The sequence below is a fragment of the Acomys minous genome, assembly GCF_964271855.1.
Source record: "Acomys minous genome assembly, chromosome: 5".
NCBI lineage: Eukaryota > Metazoa > Chordata > Mammalia > Rodentia > Muridae > Acomys > Acomys minous.
The window spans coordinates 80,873,172-80,898,574 of NC_140494.1; the positions used below are offsets into that span (position 1 = coordinate 80,873,172).

The following is a 25,403-nucleotide window of genomic DNA, read 5'->3' on the forward strand; positions in this document are numbered from 1 at the left end:
GTAGCTCTGTCCACAAGTGTAAAGACGCACATCTAGCTTTCAGGCTTTGATGAGGCAGGAACATGCTAAATATTTTTTTTGGCAGTAAAGAGCTAGGATCCTAATAGTATCTCTTAAGTTTCTAGTTAAACAGAAATACATTTCAAAAAAGAGATCTTGTTTACTACCTGAGGAAAGATGTTGAAATAATTTGATTCAAAATAATTATACCTGTATCACTTATTGAGGTGGTCTTATTTTCCCTTGAATAGCAGCTTTGTCTTTTGGGGTGTCACTGTTAAAGCCAGTGAAGATTTCAACTTCAGACTTGATTGTACAGCATTGCTTTCTTTCTTTCTTTCTTTCTTTCTTTCTTTCTTTCTTTCTTTCTTTCTTCCTTTCTTTAATACAGTTTGCAGGGGCTACATTTGCTGAAACAATTGCTGTTTCAGAATCTCTGCATGTCATTCAGATAAAAATTAAGTAAAATTTACCTTAGACTCTGTAAAATGAGAGAGTATTTTTAAAGAAAAATGTTTTACCTTAGCAATTTATTAAAAGTTATAAAAATGCTTGTTAGCTTTGAGAAATTGTTTCTGATACATATATGCCTTTCTTTTAGTGCAACATCACACCAATCAAACATAGATATACTTTATATACATTGTAGCTCACTTTAGCATAGAAAACTTGAAATGCTGTTTTTCCTGTCTAGCTTTTGCTTGTACAAAGGAAGTAATAGCCTAAATTGACCTGTCTTTGCTAACCTTTTATTTTGAAATAACTTTAGTTGGCAGGATTATAAAAGTAGTACAGATATTTTATAAGTATATTGTTTACCCATGTTAAAATTTTAAATAATAGTTCACAAAACTAAGATATTAGCCTTGCATATTATCGTAAAGTAGAATGTTTAATTGTAGTGGAACCCTTAAAGAGTAATAATTCTTGAAATGTGTCTTAAAACTTAAGCCAGTAATGTAAACGAAGAAAACATGAATTGAATTCAGATTTTTATAGATTGCATGAGTACATTTTAGAACAACTGTGTTGCCAATGCACTGATTCAGTTGTGTCATTTGTAGTTTATGCTTGATTTTTAAAAATTTATTACATATAATTTGCTTGATTTTTCTTACATTAGTTCTGCATCAGAATGAAGAAAATGATTAAAACATTCTTGCAGCTATTTTGAGTGCTGGGAGATAATGCTTCCAACTGTCTTGTTATAGAGGCTACTCTCGGGGCTGGATCAACAATAGTGTAATGGTTAAGAGCACTTGCTCCTCCCTAGGAGGCTGTGAGTTCACACACCAGCATCCACAGCTACCTATAATTTTAACTCCAGAACCTAATGTCCTCTCATAGTGAGCACCCACAAATACAAATACACAGAATGAAATTAAAAAGAAAAATTACCCTGAAAATTGGATCTTGTATGCACCCACAGTAAACTTGAAAAACTTTTTAAGAGACCTACTGTCCACCTAGAGGTACTGAGGTATTAACATATTTTTTAGCTTCGTTTTTGTTTTGTTTTGTAAGCAACTTTTTCAAATGGAAAAGGCAGGATGTTTTGTTGCAGGTTATTTTACTTGACTTTTAATCTGTGGTAGTTTGATTGCCTTATTCTGAAATACGAGCTATTAAGTCTAATTTGTTTTTATTTTTAAGGTTTTATTGATTAACTTCCTTCATATCAGGAGAAGGTCGTGTTTTTACATGCTTGTCTTCTGTTCTTACAACTGTAATTCACCTCATCTTGCATGGGCATTTTAATTAATGATAGCTGCTCATGTCCTTGGGCATGTATCATTATCCTTAAAATACTTAGCTTGCCAGGTTTCTCTACAATATAATTAGTACTTTACTTTTTTTGTTTTCATGATGTTCTTATATGTAACAAAATTCTTCAAGAAGAGGTTTCTAAAGACTTTTGTTTTCATTAATGATCTTTAAACATTTCATGCCACAAAGATTTTATGTTAAAATACCTTGACTTGTTACTCCTTTTCCACTAAGCATATATGCTGTTCAAATGATTAAATTGTTAAGTTATCATTTTAAAAAGATTTTCCTAGATACATACAAATGATTAAACATGAAGAAAGGAAAACTTCAAAGTTTGAGACACTTTCTTCTTTACCACAAAAACATTGGATGATTGTATACAGTTTTCATGTAGATTTTCTACAGACTTTTTACTGCCTTCGTACTAGTTTTGATAATTTTGTTTTGACCAACTAATAGCTGCCTATATTCTGCTCTACCATTTGGCACATTTGGGTAGCTGTTACTGACAGGCACACATCAGTTACGAACTAGCATTATTTTAAGAGCATCAACGAATATGAACTTGCTGCTCATGGCTACACTGTGAAGTATGTTGTTCTTTACTACAGGCAATGGAAAAGATTCATGTCGTACTAGTTGAACTCTTGAAGAGTTGAAGTCAGTGAGCTGTGGAGTAAAGATTGCAGACTCGGGCACTTTGAATTTGACCCCTTTGCCTGTGTCCAGACATGTTCTGTACCGCTTATCAGTTGAATGAGTAGCTTTTTAAAAAAAAATACTGGCACATTGCATGGAAAACTGTTAACAAATGTTATGATTTGTTAGAAAGTAGTTACACAAAATATGCCATGTTGCTTGGATGGTTTTGATTAATAGCCTATTAAAAACTCATCATTTATGATTTGTCATCCCTTAGAGTCTGCGGTTTCTCCAAAGATCCTTGAAAGAAATCTCAAAGTCTTCAATGCAAGAAATCATAGTGGTTTCCATTAACATTCAGGTAGTGTTACAGACCTTGTAGATGTGTGTCATATAGCAGCAAACATATCCTTTGTTTTCCCCGTTAATCTAAGATGTTTAAAACAGTGACACAGTTAGGAGTATCTAGAACTTATTCCTGGTAAAGGAATGAGGTACCTAGAAACAAATAGCTAACGATCATTACGTTTTTGTCTTTTTCCTCCTTTCAGACTAGTGGTAGTGAGAATACTGTTTCTAGACTAGCTTGATCACCCATCAATAAAAATTTCTTAGAAATGCAAATTCTTGGTCCCCAACTCCACTTAAGTTCAAAACTGGAAATAAGACTTAAGGCTACAAAAGAATTTCCAGGCAGTTATGAGATACAATAATTTATAATTGGTCTTAAATTTGTTCTTATGGGGTATATTTTGGAGATTTGTGTATATAGTATATGAATCATATCAAGGTAACAAACATTCCCATCTCTTTAACCACCACTCAGTCACCTTTATGTTCTGGGACTTTAAATTCTATTTTGGCCGTTTTGAAGTATATCATGTGTTGTGAGTAGCCTACAAGCTCAAAGTTGAGTTCCTTTTGTATCCACTTTTCCACATGAATAACATAGCTTACATCTTCGATCAGTTTCATAGAAGGCATTTGTACGTAGGAGAAAAAAGGAGGAAGGTATAAAATAACAGCAGGAAGGAGAATTAGGAAACTACAATGGAGACTTCGGTCAGAGGTTACGAGTACTGGCTGCTCTTCCGAAGGTCCCACCAACAACATGGTAGCTGTAGTAAGATCTGGTCCCTCTTCTTGAGTACAGGAAGAACATTGTGTACATAACAAATAAATCTTTCCTTAAAAAGAAAAAAAACTATGGATTAGAGAGTAAGAATTTTGAGTAGCTCTGAGGTTTTAGAAGAGTCCAGAGCAGGCAGATAATAGATTTTAGAAGTAATTGGTTCTCAAAGATATTTCTGAGTCACAAGTAAAATAAAGTTGCCTAGGCTTTAAGGAAGTTCTGTAGTGAGGCTCTGTGAAATTAGAAATCAATGAGTAAATAGGTAGGATGTAAGATCATGCAGCTTGAGGATGCAGCATTGGTAGTACTCTTGACTAACTTTGAGGACACCTTCCATTCAGAAAAAGGCGATAACACATTACAGATACCTCAGGCACTAAATGAATGAATCATTTTATAAAATGGTTGAGTAAAAGGTTCATTTGTGTAAGTACACCAGATGTTTGAAGGACACACAACTGTACTGTGCCTCAAGTAATCTTATCAGACAAATTAAAAAGGAAGATTGAATGGGGAAACAGACACACACACACATTTCAGGCCTTGATTCAATGTCAGTAATAAAACATACTTGTATCAAGTTCCACAAATGCTTGCTATTTTTGATTGGTCATGATAAGATACAATTACAAGAACAAGATACATTTGTAAAATTTTAGATGATTTTCTGGTAATTAAACCCAGATTCAAACAGATTCCAACTATCTGCTTCCTATTAGAAGCCATATTGGCAACTTTGGAAACCTTAAGATTTCTTCCTGACTCCTTGCTTCCCTGAAAGAGGAGAGGAGAGTGTGCGAGCAGAGGAAGGAGCCATCTTTAAAGACGGGAGGTCTTTCTAAAACTGTGTGTGTGTGTGTGTGTGTGTATGTGTATGTGTAAGGGGGGGCGGTAATAAGAACAGAAAGGTGATTGTTAGAATTCAAATCTCAAGGGTTTTGGTTTTTGTTGTTGGTTTTGTTTTTTCAGGTAGATGAAGTAGCCGTCTAAGACTTCACTAGAGGACACTCCTGAAATGCTTGGTGATTGTGATATAAGTTCAGGAGTTTAGGGCTTTACAGTCAATGTATATCAAACACTTTGCCAAGTATTTTATGTTAACTTTATTTTTGATAACGTCCACATGATTAAACTGCTGTTATCTATATTCAGAACAAAAAGTTGTATAATTTGCCTAAAGTCACAGCTGGAATAAAGTGCAATTCAATTTTAACATGAGGGCCTTTGCTCCCAATGTCCTTAAACTTAACCATGACCCTAAATAACATCTATTATTCAAAATTGAAATTATTTATTGCTTATTTCTGCTTTTCTTAAATAGCTAAATTATCACTAAATGTGAGTGTGCTTTGAGTTGCTGCAGTGATTCTGATGGCAGAAGTCTTAGTCAGTGGTCATGGCTAGGAGTCACCTGGTTTGTCTAGATTGTGTTATCCTATGGACATATCTGCAGAGAAATCTTCATTAGCTGAGGTGGGAAGACCTGCCTGGGATCCTGGACTGTATCAGTGTGACCTGAGTAGCGCTATGCATGCATTCCTTACTCAATGCTTTTGGTGTAGTGTGACCAGTCTCTTGCTGTCGCTGTATTTCCCTTAGTGATGAGTTTGGCCAGGGACTGTGAGCTAGAAAGACTTGTTCTGTCAGGGTGTTTTACTGTAGCCTCGGGTGAATATACTAAGACAGTAGTCAGGTGCCATACTTTCTCAGGGAACCTGAAGAACAGCTTACGTGAATCCTGACAAATGTAAAGAGGCTCTGTTCTCTATTTAGTCCTTTGCAGTTCTAAAGCTTATGTAAATAACCTTGGCCTGTAATCATCTAGACTAGAATGTTTCTCTGTGTCGCTGCTAGGTGTGGATAATTAGAAATCCATGTATTTAGACTCTCAGTACAATAGGCAGGAGAAGCAGGGCGCTAAGACTGAGTGATACTGTATTAGGCAACATCACTCATTTCATCCACATAAAGTAAGTTCTTGTGTAAAGTTAGCAAAAATGTCCCATCACAAGGGAAGAACATTTTCTTAGAGCAGGACAAAGCCTGATCTCAACAGTTTCATACTATATAATAAATTGTCTATGTCTGTCCCAACAGTTTTCCCAAGAGTTCTTTTGATCTGCCCAATGATTGACAAGTCCATTTGGATTAACTCCTAATTGAGATGACAGCGATAAGTCAAACACGCACGTACACACACACACACACACACACACACACACACACACACACACACACACGATTCCCTCCCTGTTCTACCTCTATTCCTTCTCAATTTCATGTTTTGGGGTCTCCCCCTTTTAAACCTACTAAGTTCACTTAGCACTGTCATTGTGTTCTGTAGGTATGGGGCAATCTCCTGGAACATGGGTAGTGTCTCAGTAGTTGCATTGTTAAAGTTGTCTTTGTCCCCTCTCCCTCTTCAGCAGTCAGTCACCAGCTGCCAACAGCTATGTGTCCCCTTGCTGTCATGTCTCAGTCTTTTGGGGGAAAATGTAAGAACTAAAGAATGAAAAACAAGTCTATAAAAGTAACAACCATGTTTGGGGTCTTGGAAGGTTATTGTAGATGTTAAAAGCTCACTGCTTTGCAGAGACCCAGAATTGAGTTGCCAATACCATATAGTGACTCATCACCATCTATAACTCGAGTTCCAGAGAGGCCAGTGCCATCTTCTTACCTCTGTGGTTAATAGGCACACATGTAATCCACACACTCACGTGCAGACAAAATACTTATGTGTAATAAGTAAATTTAGAAGGATGGGCATGATTTACCAGGAGGAATTGTCCTTATCTTTCCCTTAATGGCTTACAACAGCACCCTACTACCATCCTCCTTTTCCTGTGGTATTTTCAACCTCAAAGGGAGGCCATTTTGATACCCTTTACCAATTCTCACTTGCCTAACACTGATTATGATAGAGGAGCCCTTGTTGGGTGACCTTGAAGCCTCTAATTTTAAACTAGTTCGCTAATAGTATCACATCCTCCAGAGTCATGGGCTGATCACAGTGCGCATGGCATAATATAGTATTCTGTCATCAATGATAAGCTGTTGACTAAAAATAACAAAATAACCCATTAGCAATAATAAGTTAGAAATTTTACTATTTACCCCAAACTCAGCTTGATCATAGGTGTAATTTGGCAGCTATGTTTTCCAAGTATGTTACCAGCAGGAGTAATTCTCAGAAATTTTAAAACATTTGCACTTTATCTTCTGTAGATGCGATTTAGAAATAGTGTACTACTGTCTTGGTGTTTAGAAATGTGTAGTATTTCATTCACTTAGTGGAAAACTATAAGCAGGAGCAGGCCTGGGAATATCACCTCACTGCTTCCTGCATCAGCTGGAGTAATTCTTCCAGATTCCTCGGCTCAGGTGAAGTCTGATTTTAGACAACTTGCTGAAGACAAGAATTTGAGGGGAAGCCAGCATAAGCCTGAAATGAGTTTTATTAAGGTGACCTTAACACAGAGTTAAGCATAAGAAATGTTAGATCCCAAACAGATACTGCTCTGCCATGTCCATCTGCTGGTGTCTTTCCACCTTCAGAGCTGACTCTACTTGCACTGCTATAGGGAACTGACTGAAAAAAATCTGTGATCTTTACTTTTTTTTTTACTCTTTTTTAAAATTTATATAATTTATTCAGATTATATCCCAGTTGTTATCCCCTCTCTTGTATCTTCACGATCCCTCCCTCCCTCCCTCCCACCCGCCCTCTTCCACCCTATCCTCTGTCCCCTAGACCTCTGACTGAAGGGGCCCTCTTCCCCCACCATCTGACCACAGCCTCTCAGGTCTCATCCAGACCTTTCCTCTGTGTGCCACCGGCCTCCCCTCCAAGGGGAAGTGATCAAATCGGGGGTATCAGAGTTCATGTCAGAGGTAGTCTCCGCTCTCTCCACAACTGTGGAGAATTAGCTGTCCATTGGCTGGGCCTGAATTGGAGGTCTAGGTTTACTGTATGCATTGTGGAGAAACAGTTTGAGTAGGCCCCCTGTGTGCAGTTCTGCCTGTAATCCTCACTTCTACAGAGCTACCAAGCTGTCCAAAAGTCTTACATTCTCAGCCTCAATTTAAACATGACCCATTACTGTTTTAACATTCTTAATTAAAATATCTCTTCATAAAAAGAATACCTGTGTAGGCAATCTTTACAACACATTTTGTTAAGTGTGTTGTTGAAAGCAATTCTCCCAGACTTTTTACCCACACTTACATTAGAGGCTCCTTGTCTTCTCAGTGTTGCTTTATCCTTGTCTTTCCGCCCTGTCTCTGTACACGGTATGGGGCTCGGTGACATTTGTGTTCATATAACTCTCCACTCCACCACTCATTAATGGCAAGGATGGAAAAGTAATGAGATCATGTGTACTTCATGTATTCTTTGATCATTTATAAAGGATGGTGTGCTTTCTGTTTCTTCTCCTGACTTTTGGGGGCGGGCGGGAGTTGCCCCATAATCACATTTATTTCTGTACAGCTTTCAAGAAAATGTGTACATTTAAATGACAGCTATATGAGATTTGGTAAATGTGGTACACCTATGTAACTAACCCAAGCTGAAGATTCCGTCTTCCCCAAAAACCTCCCTCTTAAAAAGATAAGTAGTACTGTATATTAATTTTGCCTTGTGGACTCCTTGATGCCTACCTGTTTACTAATCAGTGTTTGACAATAATGGTGGGTGTTTGGCAATTCGATCATTTTCAGTAGTATCTCACTGTTTATGTACTACAGTGAATCCAAGCATCTGCCCATGTGCATTTAGGTTGCTCCTGTTTCACTTCCACAAGCATGCAAGAGTTAAAAAAGAAGAAAGAAAGAAAGAAAGAAAGAAAGAAAGAAAGAAAGAAAGAAAGAAAGAAAAGAAAGACTGACTCTACATATGTAGAAGTACAAAACATGACATGACAATCACAGTTTTAGAATAATCTGGCTTCGTGAACCATCAGAGAAAAGACACAATTTTGTCTTCAGATTCTTAGCAGCACCTTTAGCAGGAAATCCATTAGACCAAGACCCCGCCTCCAATAGTTTCACCCAGGCACTCAGCAGTGTCTAAAGTGATGAAGCTGCTTGATAGAAACTGTCCTACAACACATCTGTCAGTGTCCCTGCTGCTGCTTGAATCGTGAAGGCTGCAATGGAAATATGTTTCTTCACTTCCTCCCAGGCCAAGCGAGGGTCTGCTCTATTTTCAATATCAAACATAGCATCATAAATCCCAGGGAACGATTCTCCAGCATATTTGTTGTGGCTGCTTGGAGCAAAGATGATATGCCTAAACAAACAAAAATGCTTATTTTTAAAACATGAAAAATTATAGGTGTCAGCTACATTTAAGAAGTTGTTTGGCAAAGCATAAGTATGTAATATATCCTACAATCATCCTACAAAATCTTTACAGTAATACAGCAGCATTATCGACAGCTGAGTGAAACAGCAATATGAACTACTTTAATATTCAAATATGTAAGTAGGTATTACTAATTTCAAAATGTATTTTTAAAATATAGGGTAGTGTTTGGGAGGACATTTTGATATATTCTCATCAACTTTGAAAATGTATTGTCATTTTGGCCCTGAAATCTTAAGGCCTGAATATCTAAATGCTCAAATAAAACGCAAGGATATGTTTTTAAGTGCATTTACCTGTATTTTATGTGCATTGGTGTTTTGCCTGCATACATATCTATGTGAGAGTGTCAGATCTTGAAGTTACAGACAGTTGTGAGCTGCCTGCCATATGGGGGCTAGGATTTGAACCCAGCTCCTCTGGAAGAACAGCCAATACCCTTAACCTCTGAGCCGTATCTTTAGTCCCTCACAAGGACATCTTAAGAACATGTATTTCATAATGGTTGAGAGAAGTTCTTCTAACAAAAAGTCGTTAATACTGTAAATGAAAGGCAAACTATGAAGTACTACTATATAGGGAATTAAAATGCTAAAGCCATCTGTGCTGATATCAATAGATGGGTTCCTGAAAAGAGTTGTAAAATAAGGTATGGCTACATTTATATAGATATAAATGTTTCTGTACTGAAAGATCTGTGTATATGTGTATATAAATGTTTATATACAAATATGAATATAGTAAGCAGATCTACCCGTAAATATTACATATAGTCATATGAAACATGCATATAATGTACACATTTTACACACTTATATAAGTTTCTTAATACTACACACAATATTGAGTTTTCCTGAAAATTAGCATAATTATGTAATTGGAGCTGTCTCTAGACTACATGCTGCACAGTCTGAACATTATAAAAAGGGCAGATATTTTCATTATAAAAAATAGTTCTAAAGAGATTCATATACTAGTAACTTCCAAAAAGAGTAAAATTATAGTCCTTTTTAGATATTTATACATGCATATATATTCAAAACTGATAGCTCGTATGTAACTGAATAAAGGTTTCTAAATACAGCTCACGTTCCAGCATGCCTCCCTTCTTGAGCTTCGTCTTTAAACGCCTTAAATCCATTTGTAGCTGAGAAATTGAAGGCTTCGTGAAATAATTCCCAGGTCAGAATAGAAGGCCTGGCCTCTAAAAGTTCTGTTTATCATTTGAATGTTAGTCCTAACCACTAACAGTTTGAAAAGTAATAGCTAGCTTTGTAAAGTAGCATTTTTTAACTTAATTCAGACAGGTAAATCCTAGAAGTGACATGCTAACATCAAAGAGCGCCAAAACAGACTAAATCCTAAATCTGCATGAAGAGGAACACAGATTTTTCTGACTTTAAATGCTAGGACCTTCTGAATTTCCATCAAGGAACCATTTAATTTTTTTTAGGTTTGTTTATTCACATTCTTATGTGCATGAATGCTATGCCTCAGTCTATGTACTAATGCATTCCTGAGTTAGTAGAGACTTGACAGTTCCCTGGAGTAGACTGAGTAACAGATGGTTGTAAGCCACCATGTGGTTGCTGAGAACTAAACCTGCGCCCTCTTCATGAGCAACAAGTGCTCTTAATCACTAAGCCATCTTTCCAGCCACAAGAAACTTTAAAAAAAGACCTTGAGAAAATAGGCTTTGGGGGCTGAGAGCCAGAATACTAAAAAAAACAAAAACAAAAAAAACAAAAGTACTTTTTCAAGGGATGTGGCAGCTCTCTTAACCTAGATCACTGTATGGACTGAAAGAGGAAGACAGATCAGGTCAGATGAAAACATTACAGGTTAAAGATTTGACATCTTTATGAGGGAAACTTTCTAATAGTTAAGCCTTTAAATAGAACAGGCTTCTTTATGAAGCAGTAAGTTCTCCGTCAGTAAGTCTGAAACAGACTGACTACCTGACGGCATGCAAGAAGGATTTCTTAGACTGTTGACTGCATGAACACTAATATCTTGAACTTTGTAGCCTGAATATTTTGTTGTTTCTCAGCTATGTTTAGCACACACTGAAGAACTAATTGATAGGAGATGTATCTCTGATGATACATATTATACCATTACTAGATAGTTAATCTTACCTATATTACATTTAGTGTGTATATTACAGGTAGAATATTTACTGTGTTGTTATCGTCCACTCTTGTAATGGCATTAGTTTAAATAATCTTCGATAGGCTTCTTTGGTTATAATGAGGTGTTTAGTGCCCTCCGTAGAGCACCATCTATTCCTTACCTGTAGAACTGCCTCCCAGGTAAACCAAGAGGATCTATGAATGCTCTTTCAAGAAGCATCAGTTGGTCATTTATAATTCTCACTGCAATAGGACTTGGAGAATAAGAAATACAGTATTAAAATATTTACTAGTAAGCCACAATTAAACTAATACTAAATAAAGGTAAGGCATGAGAAGATAGATAAAATAATGAATAGACCATTAAAATTAATTTTAACAGTAATATACATTAACTAGCAAGCAACATAACAGCAGGGTCATGTTACTAGCATGTATAGAAAACAGAATGCTATTGATAAGTGCTTTGTTTTTCAAGGCCATAGAGGGGTCAAAAAAAGAAGTGAAAGATTTTCTTCTCTGTAGGATAACCAGACCTCCCAGAAAGACAGAGAAAACTATCAAGGTATTCTTTATGAGTTAATACTGCCGCACTATGGAAGGAATAAACAATAAAAATAAGCAAAAGGGGAAAAAGGTAAAAAGTAAAGGTTTCTGAAGTCTGTCAGAAAGGCAGGGGTAGGTTTGCATGAAAAGTAAAGGAGATCCTTTCATATGCACAATCTTTATGCTGCTTTTTGGGTAGCTGAACAATGTACATCTTTTGGGCTCTTCCACAAACCAAGGGACAAGAGAACCTCCCTAAATTGACTGAGAAATCTTGGCGATTACATTTGAAAGAAATAAACTGTACTTTAGTATAATTTATATTTATTGTATAATGTTTTAATATAATTTTAAATTTATTTTCTACCTAAAAGTGGCAATAACAAAATATTTCAGAAAAATATCCATACAAAAGAAATGGGTGATGGATTAATAGTATTGAGAAGGGATGTACAGAAGTATATTCAAAAGCACCTGAGCTTATAGAGTTAGGATTTACCAAGTGCAAATCTTGGCCCTAGAGTCATTAAAGAAGGGGCCGTGAACTTGAGAATGAAATGGGGGGAGGAGTTAAGGGAGTGGCTGGAAATGATCTATGAAACTCTCAAAAATTAAATTATAAAAAAGACAACTCTAAGTATGTCCTGCTTTCTAATAAGCTGGCAGTTGCTGATGCTGCTACCGTGCAGACCAGGGTCTACAGCAATGACTTAATTCCAGGAATCTGGGGGGGAAATAGTCCATCCTTTTTTCAGTAGGCATGTGAAACTTACTTATTAAGATCAACTTGTGTAAGTCTTCTATGAAAGTCCGAAGCAGCGTCTGAAAAGTTTTTCACAGCAGAAAATAAGGCATCTTTTTTAAAAAATAAAAAAAATAAAAATTAGTGGTTCATATTTCAGAGGTTCACATTCCTGTCCCTTCCCTGATAGGACTGAACAAGCAGGAAAAACATTCTTGTGACCTTTTTTGTAGACTCATAAAAAAAGATGGGAATTTTAAAAGGAGTCAAATAGTGGGGTTTATTTATTTGTATTTGTGTGTGTGTGTGTGTGTCTTTAAGTGTGTCCTGGTGCCTATGAAGGTCAGAAGAGGGTGCAAGATCTTCTCTTGGAGCTGAAGTAACAGGTTCTTATGCTTCACACAACATGACTCCTGAGATCTACACATCAGTGCTCGTGACAGATTGGAAAGGGTTCTTAACCACTAAGCCATATCTCTACTCCTCCCGAAACTGGTTATTAAGAGAATGATCTTTCACAAGTTCCAAGAATAAATAATTCCTCAATCAGTTATTTATGCAAACCCAACATTCATTCATTAATATATTGAAACAATTATGATATGTTAGCTACTGAATATAGGTATAAATAAGATATTATCCCTACAATTATTACATGATTAAAACAAAACCAGTTGTTTTTTGTTTGTTTGTTTGTTTGTTTGTTTTTGTTTGTTTGTTTTTCGAGACAGGGTTTCTCTGTGTAGTCTTGGCTGTCCTAGATTCGCTTTGTAGTCCAGACTGGCCTCAAACTCACACCGATCCGCCTGCCTCTGCCTCCCGAGTGCTGGGATTAAAAGCTTGTGCTACCATGCCTGCCTGCAAAACTAGTTCTTATTATCAAATAATGGTATACTTGTGATCTTGTTCAAAGGATGACTTGTGACAAATTGATATAACTAGACTGAGAAACTATCATGTTTAGTCTGGTCATACTTTTGGGAATTATCTAAAGTTTTTAAAGGACTGAGTTTTCTTTAAGAGGTTGGCATTGGGACTTTCACCAAGCTCCAGTGAGTATATGGGAAACATACATTGAACTTTTTTTTCCTTCTTTTTTTTCCCCCCGAGAGGGTTCACTAGGTTGGGATCACTAGACCTGAGAGAACTGAGATCAGGGTACATTTTGTGAAATTCCCAAATAATGGTTAATAAAATACTTTGTTGGAAAAATTGTGATTAGATTCTCAGCACGTACTTTTATTACAATAACTTGTCATCCATGTTGTGTGTGTTCTAAGCAGAACATTGACATACATTATTGATTTACTACTGCTTGCATTTGTATCTGTTTTGCAGATTAAGTGCTTGTAAGTCAGGTCACTGGACTAGAGCATCATCTGTTGAGGAGAGACCTTCAAAATAAATAAATTTAGTATTCTCAAAAGAGGCCTTTTAGTCCTCCAGTTTCACAAGCTTTGTTTAAAACACGTTCAAATCAAGTAATCCAATAACTGGTATGATGGAAGCCCTGACTTGAAAACCCAGAAGGAGGTGGAGGACAAAGAGGAGCAGGAGAAATGGGCAATGCAGAAGTTAAGTGTTTTAAAAGTCATAGACACAAAGTTGAAAGAATATGAGGCCAGCTCCTTCCAGATACAGTGTTTAGTGCCACAGAATTTGCTGTGTTTCACCACTACTTTATAGAAGACATAGGGTATAGACAGCTAGTCATAAAAGACTGACTATATCTATGCAAAATAGCCTTCATGTACACAAAATATTGACCATATTTCAATAATACTAACATAATAGAACCTGTGATTATATTTTTAATGCTTGGAGAATATTAGTAATGAGGAAAACATTTAGCCAATTTAGTATTTGTAGCACTATTTCATGAGTAATGGATTCATCATAGACATTTTGTATTAAGTCAGTATTTATTTAAGATTTTGTCAGAAAGAATTAGTAAATTAGCAAGGCTTCTGTCTAGAGTACACTGCCCATGATAGGAGCTAAGAAAGCTCTACATTAAAATCTATAAAATAGCTTACCAAATGATACTCCATGGTCTCTCAGTTGCTGGTCATGTTTCTTGGATAAATTGAAGATACTTGCTGCATAGCTTTTCAAGGCTTTTGCATAGTCTTCAACGTTGAAAGGAATGACTACAGAGTCTGCAAGCTCATAGACCAATGCGCCTCGCAACTGAGCCACAGAAAGCTGTTTTTTAAATGTGGGATCATAAAAATTCTCTACTAATTCAAACGTCTCATAGATGGTGTGGTATACTGGATAGCTACTGTATTTATCTGTTTTCTAAAATAGAGGATTTGAAAAGTCATTAATACATATAATTTTAATCATATAAATGATAGCCATGATTTCATCAATTAAGCAAACAAATTTAATATCTAATTAGAACACTATATCCAAAATGCTCACTGATTTAAATTTTATATTTCTATCTTCCTTTTATGATTCATGTGCCCTTCATTCAACCTTTTGGTTCTGATAACCAAAGAAACATATATTCAAATCAGCTCACTTACAAATTATAAACTGGTCAATTGTATGAAAAGTTCTGGGTAGTTTAGTACCTACAGAGGATTAAAAGTAATTCATTCCTTCCCTAACCAATCAGTATTTTCTTGATAAGCTGTTATCTCTTGTTAAGATTCTGGGAGTAACTGTAATGAACATATTATCACATGTTAATACCATGTAGAAAGATTTTTCAATCTTTGGTCTGCATATCCTAATTTTAGTTTTTGCTATCTGCTATGTTCTTACAGGACTATCATTCTTACTACTTCTTGATAACTAAAAATCAACCTTGTATCATCCCTGCACCCACCTCCCACTTCTTCTAGTTGTGTGTTTCTCATGTATTGTGTCCTTGAATATTAGAGAACTTTGTTTAAATTGATGACAGGGTGTAATAGCAAACTGTGATAAAGAGCTAAGTCACCCATATACAGTTAACCCATTAACCACAAAGGAGTTAGAGACAACTTAATCCACATACAATTGAAAGTATGTGTATCAACCAAAATAATAATATGAACATCTATTTTGTATGCTGTGTGTATTCTATATGGTGAAATATGTAAGACCCATAAAAGACCATTTTTGTACTACCATATGCAACTTACTGGGGAGGTAAAGAGCTCGAGCACAGAAGATTGGGGTCACATGACGTTTTAAGCAAATACTCAAAATTTCACCACAATACCATAGGACATGGCTATAAAATTATTTTGCCAGTATATTATTGACTATAGCTAATTTATGCAGCTATAATACTGTACATTTACTTAAATTTTATTGCAAATGGTACCATGTATAATTATGTACACAGCTTTGATAAATTTAATTTTTTTGCATTTATTATATATATTTCATGGCAGTAAAAGATGAAAGAGACTTATCTACATATATTTTCTATATTTCTAGAGTATGTACTTTGTACCCTTGCAAATTGTAGAAAAATCTCAAAATGTATTTGCATCTAAAGAGACCCATACTATTTAAACCCATGTTGTTTGGTGGTCAGCTGTAGTAAATAGTAAGTATTAATATACAATGCTTATTCATCTAATTTGCAATTTTCTGCTGCTAAGTTTGCTTCTTTATAATTGACTGTATTGTAATAGTCAACTTGGCAAACAATATGCATTATGTACAATCAAGATATTGGTACATTGTAATTTGGGCTTGAAATCGATTAAAAGATATAAAGAAGTTAAATTTACTAATGTTTGATATATGATATAACTTGTTACATGGCTACAGTAATACAGCACATGTTCACTATATCTAAATATGTGTGCAGATCATCAGAGGAGTTGAATGACCATGATACAAACTAACCAGTACAGAGTAGAAAAAAGGAAGAAATTAAAACTTGAGAGAAACTTGCTTTGTTTTCTACCCATAGACCTTGCTTCATGATAAGCAGGCATGTAAATATGTGAAAGGGCAAGTGATAATGTTCAACCCGGGGCTAACATGTCCCTCAACCAAAACATTTCCCCTAAGAGGGGGAAATATATAGGATCTACACAACTAGACTACAAAATAAGATTTTATTAATTTACTTGTTTTTAAGTCAGAGTCCAGCCCTCTGATCTGATTTCAAACTTTTTATTTGGCCAAAGATTGCCTTGAATTCCTGTTCCACCATAGTTTCCATCCAAGTACTTGGATTACAGGGATGTACTGCCATATTCCATTTCAGGTAAAGGAACCTACATAAACTCTATCCAACTGAAGTACATCTCCATAACAAAATAAGATTTTTCTAACTAATTCTGTTGTGAAAAAGGATGTGAGTGACTAACATGTATAACCAGCTGTCTATGTGCCACTTCTACATGAACTGCCTGAAAACCTTAGTAGTTCTACATTTACAGAACAGTCCACATCCCTTCATAGTATATCTAAACAGGAGCAGGAGCAAGCAGTCTGTATCCCTGCAATTCTTGGGTCCTGGGCCCACCTATTACCTCATGCCATACAATTCAGTTACAGTTCAAATTAGTAAAACGTTGCTATGGTTTACATCTGGAATACCTCCTCCCCTCCACAAAAAAAAAAAAAAAAAAAAAAAAGAAAGAAAGAAAAGAAAAGAAAAAAGAAAAAGAAGAAAAAGAAAACCCCCCATAAATTCAAGCTTGTACTCTGAAAAGTTCTAGAAACACTTTGAAAAGGGTTATAGGAAAATGGGTGGAACTTGATATTGGCATATTAAAATAAGTGATACAAAGAATAATCGATGTATAACACTTTCTCTATGTACAGAATCTAGATATCTAAATTTAAAAAAAAGCATGAAAGCCAATAGAGGTCTATTGGAAAAGGGAAGAAAACTATGGGAAGATGTGTGAGGGGATGGAGGAAGTATAAGGGGAAGATAAGCATCATCAAAATTCAATGTATACATATATGAAATGTCATAATGAAATCCACTATTTCATAATTAAAAAGAAGTGCATCAGAAAGAGGTATCTAAGTGGTAATCCAGCCCTCTCTAATCGCTCTTTGTTTCCTGTATGCTCTAAGATCTCTGTATGCCCTATGTCTTCCCATCATGGTGTACACCACAATCCCACAAGCAGTGGGACAAACACTGCAGACTGAGACCTTTGAAGCCATGAACCCAACCCTTTCTATGAGATGATTTATTTCAGGTATCTTGTTTTAGTAATGAAAAGTGAACACATATTAAAAATGATTAAATGGCTTACCTTGTTCTTAGTGTAGCGAGCTCTCCCTGAAGCAATTCCAAGTCTCTGAAAATAAGCTTCAAAATCACTTCCAGATCCCAGCTTATTGATTCTAGATATAGAATATGAATAAGTAAATGTATGTGCATAATATAATACAAAGTCAAACCTGGGAAATGTATCTTGCTTCATAAGAACTGGAAGAAGCAAAACAATTTTCAAGATATTGTTATTTGCTAGAATATTAATGTGACAATCTACATTGAAAATTACCAGAGTTTGGCAAAATTGTGAAATACTGCAGCCTAATTTTTTTAAATAAACAGAAACATTTGAACTTCTTAAAGAGCCATTTTCATAGGCTATCTCAAGCTGTTTAGTAGGGAAGAGCCTACTATATTTTGAAGAATAAACATATGAACATGTTATAATGGAACAAATGCATTTAAACTTTCACAAGACTGATTCGGGGACCAGCAAGATGGCCTAGAGGATAATGACAGTTGCCAGTAACCCTGGATACCTGAGTTTGACCTTGAGATCCACTGACAAAAGTAGGGAACCCAGGATGTTTTTCTGTGATGTCCACACAAATGTGACATATAAATGGACACAAACAAACACACTTTTTTCAGGGTCTAGCAAAACACAAACTAATACTGTACTAAGAAATCTCCATCCCTAATCTCAAGCTATATTATAGAACAACAGTAATAAAACTGCATGGTACTGGCATATAAATAGGCTGTTTAATCAATAGAATCAAAGATCCAGAAAAAGCCAATTGATTTTTGACAAAGAAGCCAAAACCATACAATGGAAGAAAGATAGCATCTTCAACAAATGGTGCTGGTCTAAGTGAAGGTCTGTATGTAGAAAAATGCAAATAGATCCGTATTTATCACCTTGCACAAAACTAAAGTCCAAGTGGATTAAAGACCTCATCATAAAATCATACACACTAAGTTTGTTAGAAGGAAAAAGTGGAGAAAAGCCTTGAACTCATTGGCACAGGAGACAACTTCCTGAACAGAACAACAAAAGCTCACACTCTAAGATCAAGAATTAATGAATGGGGCCTCATGAAACCGGAAAGATTCTGTAAGGCAAAGAATACTCTCAACAGAACAAAAAGATACCCTACAGACTGGGAAAAGATCTTCACCAACCCTACATCCAACAAAGAGCATTATGTATGTATGTATGTGTATATATATATGCAAGAAATTAAACACCAGCAAATAAAATTAACCAATTAAAAATGGGGAAAAGAACTAAACAAAATCTCAACAGAGGAGTATCTAATTGCTGAGAAACACTGATACTCAGCTTTCTTAGTTATCAAGGAAATGCAAATCAAAATGACTCTGAGATTCTATCTTACACCTATCAGAATGGCTAAGATCAAAAACTCAAGTGACAGCACATACTGGAGAAGATGTGGAGAAAGGGGAACACTGCTCCACTGCTGGTGGGAGTGCAAACTTGTGCAGCCACTTTGGAAATCAATCTGGCACTTTCTTAGAAAATTAGGAATAGTGTTACCGCAAGACCCAGATATACCACTCCTGGGCATATACCCGGAAGTTGCTCCACCATATAACAAGGACATTTGCTCAAGTATATTCACAGCAGCTTTAGCCATAGTAGCCAAGATCTGGAAACAACCTTGATATCCTAAACTGAAGAATGGGAAAGAAACTGTGGTACACTTACACAGTGGAATACGATTCAGCTGTTAAAAACAAGGAAATCTTGAAATTTGCAGGCAAATGGATGGAACTAGAGATGATCATCCTGAGTAAGGTAACCCAGAAAGACACACATGGTGTATATTCAATTATTAGTGAATGGTAGCCCGACATAGATGTCCTCTGAGAGACTCCCAGAGAGGGTCCTTTGGGAGGCAGAGGCAGGTAGATCTCTGGGTTCAAGGCCAGCCTGGTCGATGAAGGGAGTCTAGTGCAGCCAGGGCTCTGATACAGAGAAATGAAAATAAGAGCAAAAAATAAAATATGTGTCTGAGCTGATTAGTAATGAAAATAGCAGCTGGCTGGACAGTTTTTAAAAATATATTTAAATTATTGACAAGCTGTCTAAGCAGCAAGGGAATCCATATTTATCCCAGGGTAGAAAAAATGCATACTCTAATTTACCTAGGACAGTCTTTATTTTCAGGTGAAGGGTCTTTTTGCAGCCAGCTTTCATAAAGTGATTTCCTCTCAAATCCATCATCAGGGCTGGAGATCTAGATAAACAAGCAGTGGCATCAGGAACTGAAGCAAGTATATAACCAATTCAACTCCATGCGCACACTAGTATCAGCTTTCACAGTGTATATATAATTCCATGTTCATTCACATAAAAATATATTTTGTTACTGAGAAGAAAAAAAACTAGGGCAAATTCTTCATTTATGATTGCTGTTGTTGGTAACATTGACAGGCACCTAAAAAGGAATTTTGTTTTATTTTTTTATTGATAACATCTTAAATAAAAGTTTTTAAATGTTTCAGGTAAAGGTACTAGAGAAAATACACATATATTTTCTTTAATAAATTGCTTTCAACCAGACAGAATGATGCTACTTGTATTGGAAAAGAAATCAGTAGTAGTGAGTACTACTTGTTTAGAGTTTTTAAAATTATGCTTAAACAAGGCTGCTTTTTTTTTTTTAATGTGAGGAAAGGGAACTCTTATACACTGCTACAGTTACTACAGAAATCACTGTAGAGTTTTCTCAAAATCAAAAGTAGCTCTGCATATGACTCAGCTACACCATTCCTGAATATATACCCCAAAACCAAACAACAAAGCTGCTTGCATGTTTGTGCCCGTTGCTGCCCTCTTCACAGTAGCTAGGAAATAGAACTAAACTAGATGTTCATCAACTGAAAAGTAGGCAATGAAAACATGGCATATTTATACAATGTAATTCCAATGAGCACCAAAGGAAAATGAAATTTGTAGGAAAATGGATAGAATTGTAGGTAAAATTATACTAAGTGGAGTATTTCAGCCCCAGAAAGCCAAATACCATGTATTCTTTATTACAGGTGTAGCATAGCTTTGAGTTTAATTTTGTATCCAACTTGGAATGCCTATAGAGATCACAAAATTATAAAGGGATTGTGGGAGCTAGGGAAGAGTTATAAAGATGAGTAGAGATGTAAATGGGTTTTCATTTCACAAGATGTGAAATTAAAGTAGAAGGTGAGATATACTAAGATGGTAAAATGTAAAGAGATACATGGAAAGGATTGGTAATGCCATAAAAAAAGGTACCTGGAACTTGTTACTCTATTAGCTAATTTATTAAAAAATAACTTTTTTCCTTTGGTGGCTCACAACTTTCTCTAACTCCAATGCTAGGGGCTCTGACACCATCTGTCCTCTGTGGATACCGCATGAGCGTGGTTTACATACAGAATTTCAGACAAGACCTCCATTCACATAAAATAAAAATAAATCTTTTGAAAGAGTTTGGATGGAGATACATTATATAAAACAAATCGGTAACACCAACCCCAGAAACCACAAGGATGAACAAAAATCTCAAAGCTGAAATGGGAAGTGGACACAAGCTCCCGTCCCTAACCAAAAAACTATCTCCTATCCACTTACAAAGAACAAATGATTTTCTCTACTTGTGTCTCAGTGTGTATAGGAAACACACTTCTGGGTAGGCCCTCTGCCTAGCAGGAGATGGCTAATGCAAAATGAATTCAATATTTTTGTAGACTTTAACCCATATTTCGTTGAACAGTTTTTTTTTTGTCTTATTGGTCTTTTGCTTATATATTTTGGTTTCTGATTTTGTGTTTTTATAGGTTTTGGCTTGTTTTGTGTATGCACGTTTCTTGTGCTTTTCCCCTTATTTTGCTTTGTCTTGTTTGTTTGCTTAATTTTTTTTTTAAAAAGAGAGATAGAGAACAAAGGCATTAGAGATGGGAGATGGGGGATCTCTAAGTAGTTTGGAACAGTGTTGGAATGGCCCTGCTGTTTGAGGTTGCAGTCCTCCCAGTCCAGAGAGCCACAGAACTTCCTCTCCCCAGGAGAGCCTCCAGCTCTCTGCCTGACACAATGTGGAGAATGCCTTTAGACAGAGATGTCCCTAACCACAGTTGATAGATGGCCCTTGACACAGCTCCCTGCTAGCTCTCCCCTCCCTGCACCTATAGGCTAATTAGGTATTGTGTTCCCATTCATATGATAGGGACGTGCTCCCAAATTCAAAACAAGCATCATAAAAACACCCAGTTTCATCCAATTATGAACGCCTATCCTGGAAGCCCCCACCCACTCCCCAAGGGCTATACAGTCATTGTTCTCCCTGACTAAAGTTGAACTAGCTCCTTAAGTGGTTCCCAGACTGTTCGATCTCCATCGAGTTTACAACATTCTAGGCCCTGTGTCTCTTGCTCGTCTTGCCTCAGTCGGCTGGCTGCTAATAGTCCCCCAGAGAAAAGGAGAACCACCAAACCGCAAAAGTGTGGTCAGAATATAGTCTATAAAAAAATATTTTTTATTAAAGAAAAATCCCAATGTTAAGAGTGGGATAGCTCCCTATGAGTTTTTGGTCAGGAAAGCTTAAGAAGCGTCCCCAACCCCAGCTACATGTGTCACGCTTATTGCTGTGATAAAGCATCATGACCAAGCCAACTGAGAGAAGAAAGCTTATTTGGACTTACAGTTCCAGGGCGTTAAGACTCTATTATGGTGGAGAAGCATGGCAGCGGGAGCAGAAGCTGAGGGCTCACATCTTGAACAGCAAGCATGAAATAGAGAAAGCAAATTGGGAGTAGGGCAAGGCCTTAAACTGTCTAAGCTCACTGCCAGTAATATACTTCCACCAGAAAAGCCACACCTACTAAGCCCCTCAATCAATGCTACAAAATGGGGACCAAGTACTCAGTGTCAGAAACCATGAGGAACTTTTTCATTCAGACCAACATGCCTGCCCACCAGAATGAAATGGGGAGACCTATTTCTGACAACACCCACACATCTTGGTAGTAAGACATAAAGAAATCAAGCTAGAACTGAGCTGGAAGGTTCCTCTCTGTGGTCTAGTGTACATAGTGCCAGAAAGTGCTGTGCTGGGAGAGTAGTCACTCACAGTCCTAAGTAGCTGTGAACCCTGAAAGGTTCAGCATTAACTCACTGGACAAGATTTATACACTGCTGTAATACTGGCATAACTGCTATGGGGTAAACCAAGGGTTCTGGTTGAATTTGGCAGAGGTTGGCGAATGTACGATTGGTATGTTAAGAAATGTCAAACCCATCGTTTCTTTGGCTACTTTCCAAATCCTTATTTTTATACCAACAAACAAAGGCTCTGATCTAAAGCTTCGTCAGAGAACCTTCTCTCTGCAGGTAATGGCAGTGAATACAGAGGTTCATGGCTGCTCAAAGTTCTGAGAGTGAGCAACTGTTGAGTGTCCATCCCGAACCGGGATATTTCTATGAACACTACAAGATTCAGGGAACATTGGACACAATGACACAGAATGAATATAAGGACTGATTATAAGAAGTGATCTGTGCTGGCTAGGTTTATTCCAGCTTGACATAACCTAGAGTCATCTGATAGGAGGGAACTTCTCTCTAGAAAAGGCTGGGCTATAGGCAAGCCTGTAGAGAATTTTCTTAATTAGTGATTGACGTGGGAGGGTCCGCCTATCATGGGTGAGCCTACCCCCTGGGCTGGTGGTCTTAGGTTGTATAAGAAAGCAAGCTGAGCAAGCCATGGGAAGCACTCCAGCAGCACCCCTCCACGGCCTCTTCATCAGCTCCTACCTTCATAAGACCATCAAGAGGGGGAAAGATAGCACTTTTTTTGAAAAACAAAAAGTGCTTGCTTTTCAAGATTCTAGCAGAAAACAAGCAGGTAGAGCAAGATTAAGGAGATTAGGAAATAGAACCTGATTTAAAATGACACCCACCTCTCACGTTTCACTAAGGCTTACTTTAAAGCAGCAAACACTCCTGCAATTATACTTTTCTGTTTTAAATGTTCATTTTCTTTTTATTGATGTGATTTTTTGGGGGGAGTTGATTCATGTGTGACTATGCAACACAGGTGTTAAGGTGCCTTAGGAAGTATAAAAGGGTGTCAGATCCTTTGGGGCTGGAATTACAGGCAATTGTAAGTCACCTGTTGTGGGTGCTGGGAACCAATCTCAAGTCCTCTGGAAGATTAGCAGGTGCTCTTAGTTAACCACTGAGCTCCTCTCTAGCACCCCTGTAAGGAAATTCTATACCAGAGACTACTCAGATGAAAGGAGCAGATGTTGTAAGTACATTATCTGATTTTATTTTGAGACTCAATGTGCTTTGGTTCTCAGGAGTATTTAATATATAATTAATTTAGTGTTTATAGTGTTCCTGTGTAATCACCAGCTGCAGACTCCCTTCCCTTTCACCTTTGGACTAACAACTGTTCATTCTACTTACTGTCTTGTCATGCAGTGAACTGTATGTTTTAAAGTCCACTAACTTCTGCATTACCAATTTCTGAAATTCTTGGCTTATTTTTTAATACTTTAAAAATACTTTAGCATCCTCACAATTATGCCACATGGTAAGTTGTATATTACAAATTTTGTCTTAGTTGCTACTTATTTTACTCACCAATGTTCTGGTACCAATTTAAAAATAAATGTAGCTTATTAAGCCAGATGTGTTATCCATTCATCATAAAATAGTAAGCCATGAATTGTCATTTACCTCTCTTGCCACTTTATACACCAACTGGTAAAGAAGAGGAGTACAGTCAACTCGGAGAGTGTAATTGCCTGAAGAATAAGCCAAGCACAAAAATCTTATTTAAGTGACCGAGTGAAATACATTTATGGTTTTGTTTTGTTTTCAAGACAGAATTTCTCTGTGTAGATTTGGCTGTCCTGGACTGGCGTGGTAGACCAGGCTGGACTCAGACTCACAGAGATCCATCCACCTCTGCCTCCCTGAGTATTGGGATTAAAGACACATGTTACCATCTCTTGCTGAAATACATTTATCATTAATCGCAACTTTTTATTTCAAATATAACAGTCCTTAACTAACAATGCTCGTGAGGAGCGAAAGAGGCTGCAGTGCACTGTTTAAACTGTTTAAACTGATAAAGAATGACAGACTCTGGTGGCCGAGATAGTAGCTCCTACAGCCATCAGCCAAGTTTCCTTGTAACATTTCTCAGGGGACAATGTCAAAGAAAGCATTAAGACTACAGAACTCATTCTTCATTCTTTCATTTGATTCAGTAATTTAGATCAATATATTAGACAACAGTATAAATGTTGTAACAGCTTCAGGGACAGTGAACAACATGTACCAGATATGTAGAGGTAAATACAATGTGTTGATTCAAAAAAAAAATAGTTCCAATAAAGAGGGGAAATTTTCTTCAAGAAAATGTTTTATGAAGAAAATATTTCTGTATGAAGTATACTGCAGAATATTTCTTTTGAAATATTCCAGCCAAATTTCTCTAATGCCTCCACAAGAAAAGTGTGGTGAACAATGGAGGTTTAAATAGCAATCCAAGACAAGCAGATATAAACCAAAGATGGAGGGGAACATGTGTCATAGCTCAGTTTTAAGTCATAATGATTGATATCAGCTATTTTTCCAGTGGTAAAACTAAAAACTAAATTATTACTGAATAGTCTTATCTAAACAAAAGCTTTGAGATAATATTAAGTTTAAATTTATGGACTTAAAAAATATTAAAGCAAAAAACTTGCTGGGCGCTATGGTGCACCTATAATCCTATGGTGCTCAGGAGATAGAAGTGGGAAGATACGGGGCTCTAGGTCATGGCCAGCAGCATGTTTGAAGGGGAAAAATACCAAAC

At 36.6% G+C, this 25,403-nt stretch overlaps 1 protein-coding gene across 4 annotated transcripts in view; it reads right to left on the minus strand.

Annotated features, from left to right (window-relative positions):
• NAALAD2 (N-acetylated alpha-linked acidic dipeptidase 2) overlaps nt 1-25,403 on the minus strand; it is a 51,961-nt gene that overhangs the window by 5,700 nt on the left and 20,858 nt on the right. Inside the window, exons 13-19 of one of the 4 annotated variants that reach the window (XM_084783816.1) lie at nt 24,275-24,342; nt 19,699-19,790; nt 17,564-17,654; nt 14,369-14,633; nt 12,364-12,445; nt 11,206-11,298; nt 378-3,599 (exon numbers count right to left, since the gene is read on the minus strand). In XM_084783816.1, coding sequence (XP_084639942.1) covers nt 3,476-3,599; nt 11,206-11,298; nt 12,364-12,445; nt 14,369-14,633; nt 17,564-17,654; nt 19,699-19,790; nt 24,275-24,342 — 815 coding nt within the window. In that variant the 3' untranslated portion in view covers nt 378-3,475. Of the gene's footprint in view, nt 1-377; nt 8,838-11,205; nt 11,299-12,363; nt 12,446-14,368; nt 14,634-17,563; nt 17,655-19,698; nt 19,791-24,274; nt 24,343-25,403 lie in introns of those variants that run through there. The other 3 variants (XM_084783815.1, XM_084783814.1, XM_084783817.1) reach the window with 3 other exon arrangements.